At 50.5% G+C, this 13615-nt stretch overlaps 1 protein-coding gene across 1 annotated transcript in view; it reads right to left on the reverse strand.

Annotated features, from left to right (window-relative positions):
• pcif1 (phosphorylated CTD interacting factor 1) overlaps positions 1–13615 on the reverse strand; it is a 218851-nt gene that overhangs the window by 12322 nt on the left and 192914 nt on the right. Inside the window, 1 exon segment of the mRNA XM_038802885.1 lies at positions 10947–11040. Within this exon segment, the coding sequence (XP_038658813.1) occupies positions 10947–11040 (94 nt within the window).

A 13615-nucleotide genomic window follows, 5' to 3' on the forward strand; every position in this document is an offset into this window, starting at 1 on the left:
CCCGTGGGTGCTCACACCGAACAGCCCGTGGGTGCTCACACCGAACAGCCCGTGGGTGCTCACACAGAACAGCCTGTGGGTGCTCACACCGAACAGGCTGTGGGTGCTCACACAGAACAGGCTGTGGGTGCTCACACAGAACAGGCTGTGGGTGCTCACACAGAACAGCCTGTGGGTGCTCACACCGAACAGCCTGTGGGTGCTCACACAGAACAGGCTGTGGGTGCTCACACAGAACAGGCTGTGGGTGCTCACACAGAACAGGCTGTGGGTGCTCACACAGAACAGGCTGTGGGTGCTCACACAGAACAGGCTGCGGGTGCTCACACAGAACAGGCTGCGGGTGCTCACACAGAACAGGCTGCGGGTGCTCACAGAACAGGCTGCGGGTGCTCACAGAACAGGCTGCGGGTGCTCACAGAACAGGCTGTGGGTGCTCACAGAACGAGCTGTGGTGTCCGTAGTCGGTGACCTGGAGGCGATCAGACCATCCTGTGTGCATTGGCCCTGGCGCATACATTGTATGGCCTCCCGTGCCCCATGTCCTGTCTACCCTCGCCCTCCTGGTCGGACGAGGACTTCCGTTCATCCTCTTCCTCCAGCAGGCCGCCACGATGTGGCCGATCATCCCAGTGCTACACTGGAGGGGCCCTCTAGAACAATCCAGGCACCTGGAATGCATCTTCAGGACGCCTTAGCACCGCTTGATCACGCTCTTCGCTGCATGAGCGTCGTCGTAGTGAGTCTCTACGTCGGTCTGTGGCTGCAGCGGACAACCCTTGTAGCCCAGGAGTCAGCCTGTTCGGTGTGAGAGCACCCCCAACCAGGGGTGCACCTCTAAGAGGCCGGGAATCGTCGAGTGTGTCAGGATGAAGGCGTTGTGCATACTGTCTGGGAATTGGGCTCAGACGTGCATGATGCACATCTGATGGTCACACAACAGCTGCACGTTCATCGAGTGGAACATCGGTTTGTGTAGAGTGGCCAGGTGCTCGTAGGACGACATGCTTCCCGTCGATCACCCCCTGGACACAGGGCATCTCAACGATAGTGGCGAACCCCGCTGCCTGGACATCCTGGTGGGCTTGGTCCACATTGAAACGGATGTACTGTGCCGACTGGGCATATAGGGCCTCCGTGACAGTGCGGATGCACCTGTGCACTGAGCTCTGCGTGATTCCGGACAGGTTCCCAATCGGCGCTTGGAAGGACCACTTGGCGTAAATGTTCAGGGCGACTGTCACCTTGACAGCCACCAGTATTGGGCGTCCTTCCCACATTCCCCCGCAGTGCCAGGTGCGCCATGATCTGGCAGATCTGTCGCACTGTCCTCTCGCTCAGATAGCATCTTCGACGGCATGCCTGGCCCGGCAGGTCCTCGATTAACAGGCACTGACAGTACACACGAGGCCTCATGTGGCGCCTCATTTGACCCCCTCCTCCTCCTCGGCCTGTTGGGCAGACGGCTCACCATCCTCAGCGTCTGCCTCCTCTTCCTCTGGTGCAGGCTCCGCTGCTGCAGCTTCCTCCTCCTTGAGCAGCTCCAGTTCGTACAGCCGCAGTACATCGCCCAGGGCTGCAGCGACAAGGAGGAAGGCCACCATTGCTGGTTGTATTCCAATATCCATCGTCTGCAGGGAGTGAAAGGCCGGCGTTAGCATGATGCGTACCCCCGCGTGCCCAACCAGGTCCACCGGGCTATACAGTGGCCCCGGTTGGCACTGCGGACCCTGCCCCCTTCCCGCCCCCACACCACCAGTCCCATCCCTGCTGCCAGGGGTACCATCGGCTGGCGTTGCTCATGCCAGCAGTACACTCTGTGGCTCCCGTTTGGCGGCCCCCTGTAGGGTCTACTGTGGCCGTTGCCCTTGGGTGGAACACATGATGCGTTTGGCAGATAGCAGCCTTTGGGGGTGGGGTTGGTATGTCAGAGTGTGGAGTATGGGGGTGGGGGCACCTATATGGTCGGTGTTACTCTGCGGAACCAAGGCCATGGTGGGTGGTAATTGGGCTGCACAGCAAGATGCCTGCCTTGTAAGCAATGGGGGACCATGCCTGGACACCACCCCAGTCCTGTGGGAGGAGGGGGGGGGGGGTATATTTGCATAGCAAGGGATGGGAGTGCAAATCATTTTCAATTCACCACCGGCAGGAGAATATAGGGCGGGATTCTCCAATGATGGGGCTATGTTCCCACGCCCACGGAAAAGCACGGGTGAATCACTCCGGACTTTCCTGGAGAAAGTTCTAAGCAATTCACTTACCTGGAGGGGGCTAGCAGGGCCCCGGAGTGCTCCTTGTAGCTCCGGCTGCCGATACGGGGCCCCACAATTTTGGTTGGGGGTCCGCGCGTGGTGGACCCACACCGCGGACTGGCCCCCCCCCGAAATTGCGCGCGCCCGTGGATCGGTGGCCCCCAATCGGTAGCCTGGCCGTCCTGGAGGCCCCCCGGTGAAAGATCCCCCACCAGAGTGGCTGCGGACTAAGTCCGCAGCCGCGACGCCGAGTTCCCAACGGGTGGGACCATGGGAGAACCCTTCGGAAACTCGGCCAGTTAACATTGGCGAATCATCGCGGGGCATCTTTCGGAGATGGGAGGAGAAACGAATTAGGCATCTTTCAACGGCCCCCGCCTGACCGGCACCGTGTAGACCGCGCGACTCACGGCGATTCTTAAAAGACCGGAGAATTATGGGTGCACCGTCGGACCCGATCTCAGGTTTGAAGTCCATTCTCCGCCCCCGCGTCGATCGCGCTTTTGGTGCAGAGGCTCAGAGAATCCCGCCCGTCGTCTCCCAAAAGGACAATCCCACCCATAGTATTTTATTATACTGGTGTATCATTTTGCAGTCATGGCATTGACCTATGATTTGAAAATTGTTGTGTTAGGCTACCGATTAATTATTCTATTTTCCTATATCATTTTGTAGTTTTACTATTTGTATATTATTTTATAATTTTACAGTTATTGTTTTGGAATATGGATCTGATATTCATTTATGATTTAATGGTCTTGTTGGGGGCTATCACTGGAATGAGGAGTAAGGGTGGAGATGCTGTCTGCGATGCCACCATGACAGTTCAGATTGTGTGACTACAGCCCTCCAAAACATAAGCACTCACTTTCATTTTGGCCTCTTGCACAACTCCATTTTCCTTCAAGGTCCTAAAGTTTAAAATGTCCTTCCTTAAACTGCACTGCCTCTCTTTCCGTCTTAAAGCTTTTCCTTGCAACCTATCTCTGTGACTAAGCTTTTAGTTATCTGTTTTACTCCTTATGTGTCTTGGTGTTAAAGTTTGTTTGATAATGCTCCTGTTACGTTCCTTCGGATACTTCTTAGGTGTAACAAAAATGCAAGTAGTTCCTGTTGAGAATGGTAATTTAAATATGGTCTGAGGAAATTAACAACCTCATAGACTACCCCACTTTCCATTAAGTGAAAGGAAAAGACCGATGTATATAAAATGTCTTTCATGACCTCAGGGTATTCCAAAAGGATTCACCATCAGTAAAATATTTTTGTAATAAGAACAAAGAAAATTACAGAACAGGAACAGGCTCTTCGGCCCTCCCAGCCTGCGCCGATCCAGATCCTTTATCTAAACCTGTCTCCTATTTTCCAAGGTCTACTTCCCTCTGTTGCCGCCCGTTCATATACCTGTCTAGATGCCTCTTAAATGATGCTATCGTGCCCGCCTGTGAGGATTTTTTTCTAATAATGGAACATTGGGTAGGCTAAAGTGCTACTCTCCTCATACATAACTGAAGTCACTGCTTTGTACCATGGTGGTTATAATATAGTAAACATGATTATCATCGTCCAGAGCAAGGGAGCAAACCTTTCAAATTAGAGCTAGGACGTTCAAGAGTGATGTCAGGAAGTACTTTTACACACAAAAAGTAGTGGAAATCAAGAACTCTCTCCTTGCTTGAAAAGCTGTTGAGGCTGGAGGTCAATTGAACATTTTAAACTGAGAGTGACAGATTTCTTGTTAAATTAGGGTATTAAGGATTACAGAACCAAGGCAAGGAGATAGGGTTAATACACAGATCAGTCATGATCAAGCTGAATGGCAGACAAACAGACTTAAGGGGCTGAATGGTCTCATCCTGCTCCTATGTTCCTAAGTGCTGACAGAATTAACATAAATAGGTCACTGTGAATCATTTACTGGGAGTGAAATAATAAATATAAAAGTTTTCCCTTTTTTTTAATTTTAGAAACTGTTCTGATTTTAACTGGACCAGGTGATTTCATCTCTGATGTGGAGATGCCGGCGTTGGACTGGGGTGGGCACAGTAAGAAGTCTAACAACACCAGGTTAAAGTCCAACAGGTTTATTTGGAATCACCAGCTTTAGGAGCGCAGCTTCTTCATCAGATGAGTGCTCATCAGGTGAAAGCTAGTGATTCCAAATAAACCTGTTGGACTTAACCTGGTGTTGTGAGGCTTCTTATTCATCTCTGATCGTTCAGGGCCAATTACTAGTAGTACGTTCCCCTGCCAATGCTAACTTCCCAAAATACACAACATTGTGGATAGATTTCTTATTAAACACCAAGTCTCCATCTCAAATTAGTAGGTTTGCTGAACTGCAGAAAAATAACCTGCAACATCTGAACCCACATGGCGAAATCTGAAAATTCAAAATAGGACCAAATGGAGGTAGGTGGAATGAGAAAAAAGGGTAAGTGGCATGTGGCAGCAATACCATTTAACGCAGTGTGGGAAAGGGCAGGGTTGGAAACCAGATCCACTCCTGTTAATAACTCACTTAACTTTGTTGTGAACTTAAGATACAGAGGGGTTGACTCCCAATGGTTCAGAATGGAGGAGAGTTTGGATGGGGGGTCGGGATTGAAGGCGCTATCGACAGCGCCGCACCCGACGGCCCTGGGGAAATACTCAGGGAGTCCGGTAATAATAGCTTTGTTGAGAATTTGGAGACAGTTTCGCCAGCACTTCGGGTTGGGGACAGGGTCAAGGGAAATGCCGATTTGGGGGAACCATAGATTTGAACCGGGGAAGTGGGATGGAAATTTTCAGAGATTGGAGGAGAAAGGAATTAGGACAGTAAAAGATTTGTTTCTTGGGGGTCGGTTTGCAGGATTGAAGGAGCTGGGAGCGAAGTGTGGGCTGGAGCAGGGAGAAATATTTAGATACATGCAGGCTCGAGACTTTGCCAGAAAAGAGATACAGAATGTCCCAGTAGAGCTGGCCTCCACATTGCTGGAGGAGGGGCTGACGAGAAGGGGGTAGTATCGGCGGTTTACGGGGCTATTTTGGAGTAGGAGAAGGCACCGCTGGAAGGGATCAAGGCAAAGTGGGAGGAAGAGTTGGGAGAGGGTATGGAGGAGGGGTTCTGGTGTGAGGTGCTCCTGAGGGTGAATGCCTCTACCTCGTGTGCGAAGTTGGGGCTGATACAGCTGAAGGTGGTATGTAGACCACACTTCACAAGGGCGAGGATGAGCCGGCTATTTGAAAGGGAGGGGGGGGGGGGACACGCAATCCATGTTCATATATTTTGGTCCTGTCCAAAGCTGGAGGATTACTGGAAGGAGGTATTTAGGGTAATCTCTGAAGTGGTGCACGTGACACTGGACCCGGGCCATCGGGAGGCCATATTCGGGGTGTCTGACCAGCCAGGGTTGGACACGGAGGCAGAGGCAGATATTGTAGCCTTCGCCTTGTTAATCGCCCGAAGGCGGATCCTGTTGGGATGGAGATCAACCTCTCCACCCTGTGCCCTGGCGTAGCGGGGGAAATTGCTGGAATTTTTGACTCTTGAGAAGTTCATATTTGAACTGAGAGGAAGGATGCAGGGATTCTACAATTCATGGGCGTTATTCATTATGCACTTTTGAGTATTGGAGTACATCGAACATTTGTGGGGGCGGGGGGGGTGGGACTGTACGCGTTAATGGTGACTATGGGTGATTCCTGTTTATCATTTGTTTATGTTAACATGCGGGCTAATGTTTGGAGTTTGGTGGGAGGATGGGATCGTTGTCATTGATATGGGGATTGACATTACATTCATTACTGATTATTGTTTATTATTGGTGGGTGTAAATGTGGGAGAAAATGTGAAAAAAGAATTAAAATATTGAAAAAAAAAACTTTGTTGTGAATTTGTTAAGACCCTGCCCAGATTACATATTTTAATTGTCCCGGGGCTTTCCCAGCTGTTGTTTTTTTCCCATACATTTAGAATACCCAATCCATTGTTTCTAATTAAGGGGCAACTTAGCATAGCCAATCCAACTAGCCTGCACGTGGGTTGTGGGGGCGAAACCAAAGCAAACACAGGAAGAAAGTGCATACTCGACACGGACAGTGACCCAGAGCCGGGATCGAACCTGGGACCTCGACGCCGTGAGGCAAGAAGGCTAACCCACTGCACCACTGTGCTGCCCTGTTGTGGTTTTTAAAATTATTATTCATTTATGGCATGTGGGCTTGGTCGGCTAGGCCAGCATTTGTTGCCCATCCCAAATTGCTGATGAGAGGTGGTGGTGAGCTGCCTTCTTGAACCGCGGCAGTCCATGTGGTGTAGGTAGACCCACAGTGTCGTTAGGAATGGAGTTCCAGGATTTTGATCCAATAAGAGTGAAGGAACAGCAATCTTTTTTTCAGTCAGGATGATGTGTTACTTGCGGGGTGGGGGGGTCAAGAGGGGAGTTACTTGTTTCATGAATGACCTTCCTCTCATCATAAGATCAGAGGTTCGCTGATGATTGCACAATGTTTTACAGCAGCTATATTGAGATTTGAACCATGGATTGGAGGCGGGAAGAATTTAAAAGGTAAGTGAACTGGTTTTACCTCCTTTACAGTTTGTCATGTAGCATGAGTTGTACCTGTGTTCATTCAGGTGGTTTATGGACTTGCTGTGATTGGAAGTTGTAACTATACAAAAAACAATGGTGGGGGGGGGGGTTTCTGGCCTTTCCTACTGGCAGGATCTTCCAGCCTGGCTGAAGGCGACCCCCCACGTTGGGTTCCCCGGCAGCGGTACGGACAAGCCAAGCAAAACACCATAGACATAGGCAGGACCGGATAATCCCGCCAGAAGCCAATGGCAAACTGGCTCTGGAAAATACACGGTGCAGAGGGGGCCGGATAATCGGACCCAATGTATTTGTCAGATTGTTACTAATTCCCAATTAGCAAGCAGTCAAGTAAAAGATCAACACTGTAAATGCGGTAACATCTTCCAATCAGTTAAAAGGTTCATCTAATAAATAAAAAGGTAGAGTACATATCACATTATTGAAGGTAGCCTATATGATAACAATATGTAAATATTGCTGCAATTATACAGGACCTTGGTGAGGCCACACCTGGAATACTGTGTGCAGTATTCTCCTTAACTGAGGAAGGATTTTCCTGCTCTAGAGGAAGTGCAGTGAAGGTTTACCAGGCTATTCCTGGGATGGTGGGAATGACGTATGAGCAGAGAATGAGCCGGTTAGGATTGTATTCGGCAGAATTCAGAAGAATGAGGGGATCTCATAGAAATCAATAAAATTCTAACAGGACTGGACAGGGTAGTTTCAAGAAGGATGTTCCCGATAGTGGGTGAATCCAGAACCAGGGGTCACAGTCTGAAGGTACAGGGTAAACCATTTAGGACCGAGATAAGGAGAAATTTCTTCACCCAGAGAGTGGGGATCTTGGGGTGAAAGGGATCAAAGCATATGGGGTGGGTGGGAGGCGGAGAGAGAGGCGGGAATAGGCAATTGAGTTAGATGATCTGCCATGATCATAATGAATGGCAGAGCAGGCTCAAAGAGCCGAATGGCATCCTGCTCGTATTTTCTCATCCCATTACTTTTATGCTTTCACCTCAGGCGTCTGCTGAAATTGTTCTGAGGTCAGTTTGTTTACTTGGGATGTTTTATAAGATTTGGCTGCAATCCAATTGTCTAATTGTGTTACAAGTGCCTGACTCTGTTTACAAAGCTGGTTTGAAGAGACCAGGGGCAGGATTCTCACCTACCCGGAGGGGCGGGGGGTCCCGGCGAAGCGGAGTGGCGCCAACCACTCCGGCGTCGGGCCTCCCCAAAGGTGCGGAATCCTCCGCACCTTTAGGGGCCAAGCCCTCACATTGAGGGGCTAGGCCCACGCCAGAGCGGTTGGCACCACGCCGACTGTCGCCAAAACCGGAAACAACGGCCTTTGACGCCCGCCGCTGGGGCATGCGCGCTGGGGGATTCTCTTCCGCCTCCGCCATAGTGATAGGCCGTGGTAGCGGCGGAAGCAAAAGAGTGCCCCCACAGCACTAGCCCGCCGGCCGAACGGTGGGCCCCGATCGCGGGCGTGGCCACGGTGGGGGCACCCCCCGGGGTCCGATCGCCCCGCGCCCCCCCCCCCGGACCCCGGGGGCCCGTTCGCACCGCCGATCTCGCCACCACCAGAGGTGGTTCAAACCACGGCGGTGGGAGAGGCCTCTCAGCGGCGGGACTTCGGCCCATCGCGGGCCGGAGAATCGCCGCAGGGGCCTCGCCGGTCGTGATTCCCGCCCCCACCAATTCCCGGGTGGCGGAGAATTCCGGCCACGGCAGGGGCGGGATTTACTCCGGCCCCTTCTCCGACCCCCCGCAGGGGGTCGGTGAATTTCGCCCCAGATGTTTATTCAGATAATTTAAGGGGGCAGCACGGTGGTGCAGTGGTTAGCAATGTTGCCTCACAGTGCCAAGGTCCCAGGTTCGATCCCAGCTCTGGGTCACTGTCCGTGTGCAGTTTGCACATTCACCCCCGTGTCTGCGTGGATTTCGCCCCCACAACCCAAAGATGTGCAGGGTAGGTGAATTGGCCAGGCTAAATTGCCCTTTAATTGGAAAAAATGAATTGGGTACTCTAAATTTTAAAGAAAACAAAAATTCAGGTAATTTATGGGCTCTTTACTATAATCCAGTTGCTTCATCATTTTTACACAGTTGGTTTGAAGAAGCTGTTTACTTGGTGAATTTCTTGGGTTATTCAACAGGTTCCAACTGTTAGAATTGGGCTTGCGAGTTCTGTTCATAAAGTGGATAATGGGTGGGGGTGTGAAGAAGTGAGGGTGAATGAAGGTGAATGTGGGTGAGGATGAATGAGCAGGGGGTTTAAATTGATTGAAACTTGATTGATTAATCAGGTGAAAATCCGACCCCATGCCCAGCACCACCAGCATCTCAGGGCAGTCTCATATCAATCACATCAACGTAACTCCAGGAGAGCAAGTGGTATGTCCACCATTGCAACTTATCACTGGTTAATGCGACCTCATGGTAATTACATACTTTCCATGATTTATTTGTAAAAATGGATGCCATTTTTAGAATACAACACAAAAAACTGTAAATATTAAAACTCCACCTGGGGGTGCTGAAAATTCTCTTTCCATCATGTCCTTCAATGGAGGCAAGTGTGCAGTCATGCACACAGGTTCAAAGATTTAATGTAGAAAATAGGTGGGCATAGGTTAAAGGTTACAAAAAGGGGGAATGTCATGGAGTGGTCACTGATAGTGCATTAATAATTCTTGCATTCCCCATTCCCTGCCCCCCTCAAATAGGCCATCCTGGCTCTTGACATGGTACTGAAAAGAACAACAAAGTTAACCCTAGGCTAAAAACAGAGTATAAGATAGGCTCTGTGCCTTAGGCTTCAATTCACTTGGAAAGGTTCTGATTCAATCTTCAAGTATTTAGGGCCTCACGGTAGCATGGTGGTTAGCATCAATGCTTCACAGCTCCAGGGTCCCAGGTTCGATTCCTGGCTGGGTCACTGTCTGTGTGGAGTCTGCACGTCCTCCCCGTGTGTGCGTGGGTTTCCTCCGGGTGCTCCGGTTTCCTCCCACAGTCCAAAGATGTGCGGGTTAGGTGGATTGGCCATGCTAAATTGCCCATAGTGTAAGGTTAATGGGGGGATTGTTGGGTTACGGGTATATGGGTTTAAGTGGGGTTTAAGTGGGGTGATCATTGCTCGGCACAACATCGAGGGCCGAAGGGCCTGTTCTGTGCTGGACTGTTCTATGTTCTATGTTATGTGAGCCGTTAGCTAGGCACAGATTGAAACCACCCTGATGATGTATCAGGTAGTGAGATTGGATGTGAGAGCTTTACTTTTCTCTCACTGTGCCTGGAACAGCATCTCAGAGATGGATAATGAGGACTAATTCCTTTCAAGGTGTAATTTGCATATTTCTAGAGAACTATGAGATCAAAGCAAAGGATTCTCCTGGTTTTTGTCTGAATTCTTTACTGTGCTTGGAGAGGGAGTTTCAACATGCATTTCCTCAATTGGTAACTGGACTGTGGATCCAGTAATTAGGGCAACTGTGAGTGAGCTTGATAGCCTTTGGTTATATAGAATACATGCCATTGTTAAACAGTGTGATAAAACCCGACGAAAGGCAAGATTTCACAATGAATATCAGATCCATAATATTCTCATCATAGAATTCCGACAGTGCTGAAGGAGGCCATTCGGCCCATCAAGTCTGCACTGACTGTGGAAGGAGCACCCTATCAGGCCCACACCATAACCCTGTAACTCCACCTATACTTTCGACACTAAGGGGCAATTTAGCATGGTACAGGCTTGGAGGACCAAAGGGCCTGTTCCTGTGCTGTATTGTTCTTTGTTGAATCCATCTAATGGGCACATCTTCGGACTGTGGGAGGAAACTGAAGAACCCGGAGGAAACCCACGCAAACTCCACATAGACAGTCACCCAAGGGCGGTGAGGCAGCAGTGCTAACCACAGTGCCACCCGTAATTTGACCTCCAAATAGAAATCACTCATTTTGTCCAATGATATCAGATCCGTGGCCATACAACTTGCTAATGAAGTTCCTGAAACTGTAAACAAAACACTTTAACTGGACATTGATACAAGCCTTGACCTGCATCTGGTCTATTTGGACAGTGCAGGCCAACACCTCTGACCCTCACCTCCATGTGTGTGACCATAGATTCCATCAGCTCTTCACCAAATGGAGGGTTTGCTTCAAAGGAGCCGCTGACTGGTGAGAAAGTCAAGAATGAGCTGTAAAGGAGAAAACAAGTGGCAGCTTTCACACTGTTCAGTATCAACTCTACAGATAGGTGTACAGGAAAAGGAACAACATGCAGAGGACATGGTCCCTCTCACTGCGGAATAATCAAACGCACTTCCACACCACACAATCAATCCATCAGGTCCAGCCAATTTAGCGATCTGACCCCCATTCACAGCTCAATCCCAGCGATCTGACCCTCACTCACAGCTCAATCCCAGGGATCTGACCCTCACTCACAGTTCAATCCCAGGGATCTGACCCTCATTCACAGCTCAATCCCAGCGATCTGACCCTCACTCACAGCTCAATCCCCGTGATCTGACCCTCACTCACAGCTCAATCCCCGTGATCTGACCCTCACTCACAGCTCAATCCCAGCGATCTGACCCTCACTCACAGCTCAATCCCAGCGATCTGACCCTCACTCACAGCTCAATCCCCGTGATCTGACCCTCACTTCAACTCAATCCCAGCAATCTGACCCTCACTTCAGCTCAATCCCAGCTTTCTGACTCTCACTTCAGCTCAATCCCAGCGATCTGACTCTCACTCACAGCTCAATCCCAGGGATCTGACTCTCACTCACAGCTCAATCCCAGGGATCTGACTCTCACTCACAGCTCAATCCCAGGGATCTGACTCACTCACAGCTCAATCCCAGCGATCTGACTCTCACTCACAGCTCAATCCCAGGGATCTGACCCTCACTCACAGCTCAATCCCAGGGATCTGACTCTCACTTCAGCTCAATCCCAGGGATCTAACCCTCACTCACAGCTCAATCCCAGGGATCTGACTCTCACTTCAGCTCAATCCCAGGGATCTAACCCTCACTCACAGCTCAATCCCAGGGATCTGACACTCATTCACAGCTTAATCCCAACAATCGGACCTACACTCACAGCTCAATCCCAGGGATCTGACCCTCACTCACAGCTCAATCCCAGGGATCTGACTCTCACTTCACCTCAATCCCAGGGATCTGACCCTCACTCACAGCTCAATCCCAGGGATCTGACCCTCACTCACAGCTCAATCCCAGGGATCTGACACTCATTCATAGCTCAATCTCAGGGATCTCACACTCACCAGCTCAATCCCAGGGATCTGACTCTCACTCACAGCTCAATCCCAGGGACCTGACTCACTCACAGCTCAATCCCAACAATCAGACCCTCACTCACAGCTCAATCTCAACGATCTGACCCTCACTCACAGCTCAATCCCAGGGATCTGACCCTCACTCACAACTCAATCCCAGCGATCTGACTCTCATTCACAGCTCAATCCCAGGGATCTGACTCTCACTCATAGCTCAATCCCAGTGATCTGACCCTCACTCACAGCTCAATCCCAGTGATCTGACTCTCACTCACAGCTCAATCTCAACGATCTGACTCTCACTCACAGCTCAATCCCAGGGATCTGACTCACTCACAGCTCAATCCCAACAATCAGACCCTCACTCGCAGCTCAAACCCAGCGATCTGCCCCTCACTCACAGCTCAATCCCCGTGATCTGACCCTCACTCACAGCTCAATCTCAGCGATCTGACTCTCACTCCCAGCTGAATCCCAGCGATCTGACCCTCACTCGCAACTCAATCCCAGGGATCTGACTCTCACTCACAGCTCAATCCCAGGGATCTGACTCACTCACAGCTCAATCCCAACAATCGGACCCTCACTCACAGCTCAATCTCAACAATCAGACCCTCACTCGCAGCTCAAACCCAGCGATCTGACCCTCACTCACAACTCAATCCCAGGGATCTGATCCTCACTCACAGCTCAATCCCAGCGATCTGACCCTCACTCACAGCTCAATCTCAGCGATCTGACTCTCACTCACAGCTGAATCCCAGCGATCTGACCCTCACTCGCAACTCAATCCCAGGGATCTGACTCTCACTCACAGCTCAATCCCAGGGATCTGACTCACTCACAGCTCAATCCCAACAATCGGACCCTCACTCACAGCTCAATCTCAACGATCTGACCCTCACTCACAGCTCAAAATCCAGCGTTCTGACTCTCACTTCAGCTCAATCCCAGCGATCTGACTCTCACTCACAGCTCAATCCCAGGGATCTGACTCTCACTCACAGCTCAATCCCAGGGATCTGACTCTCACTCACAGCTCAATCCCAGGGATCTGACTCTCACTCACAGCTCAATCCCAGGGATCTGACTCACTCACAGCTCAATCCCAACAATCGGACCCTCACTCACAGCTCAATCTCAACAATCAGACCCTCACTCGCAGCTCAAACCCAGCGATCTGACCCTCACTCACAACTCAATCCCAACAATCGGACCCTCACTCACAGCTCAATCCCAACAATCGGACCCTCACTCACAGCTCAATCTCAACGATCTGACCCTCACTCACAGCTCAAAATCCAGCGTTCTGACTCTCACTTCAGCTCAATCCCAGCGATCTGACTCTCACTCACAGCTCAATCCCAGGGATCTGACTCTCACTCACAGCTCATTCCCAGGGATCTGACTCTCACTCACAGCTCAATCCCAGCGATCTGACTCTCACTCTCAGCTCAATCC

This window comes from Scyliorhinus canicula, chromosome 7 (assembly GCF_902713615.1).
Source record: "Scyliorhinus canicula chromosome 7, sScyCan1.1, whole genome shotgun sequence".
NCBI classification, from domain to species: domain Eukaryota; kingdom Metazoa; phylum Chordata; class Chondrichthyes; order Carcharhiniformes; family Scyliorhinidae; genus Scyliorhinus; species Scyliorhinus canicula.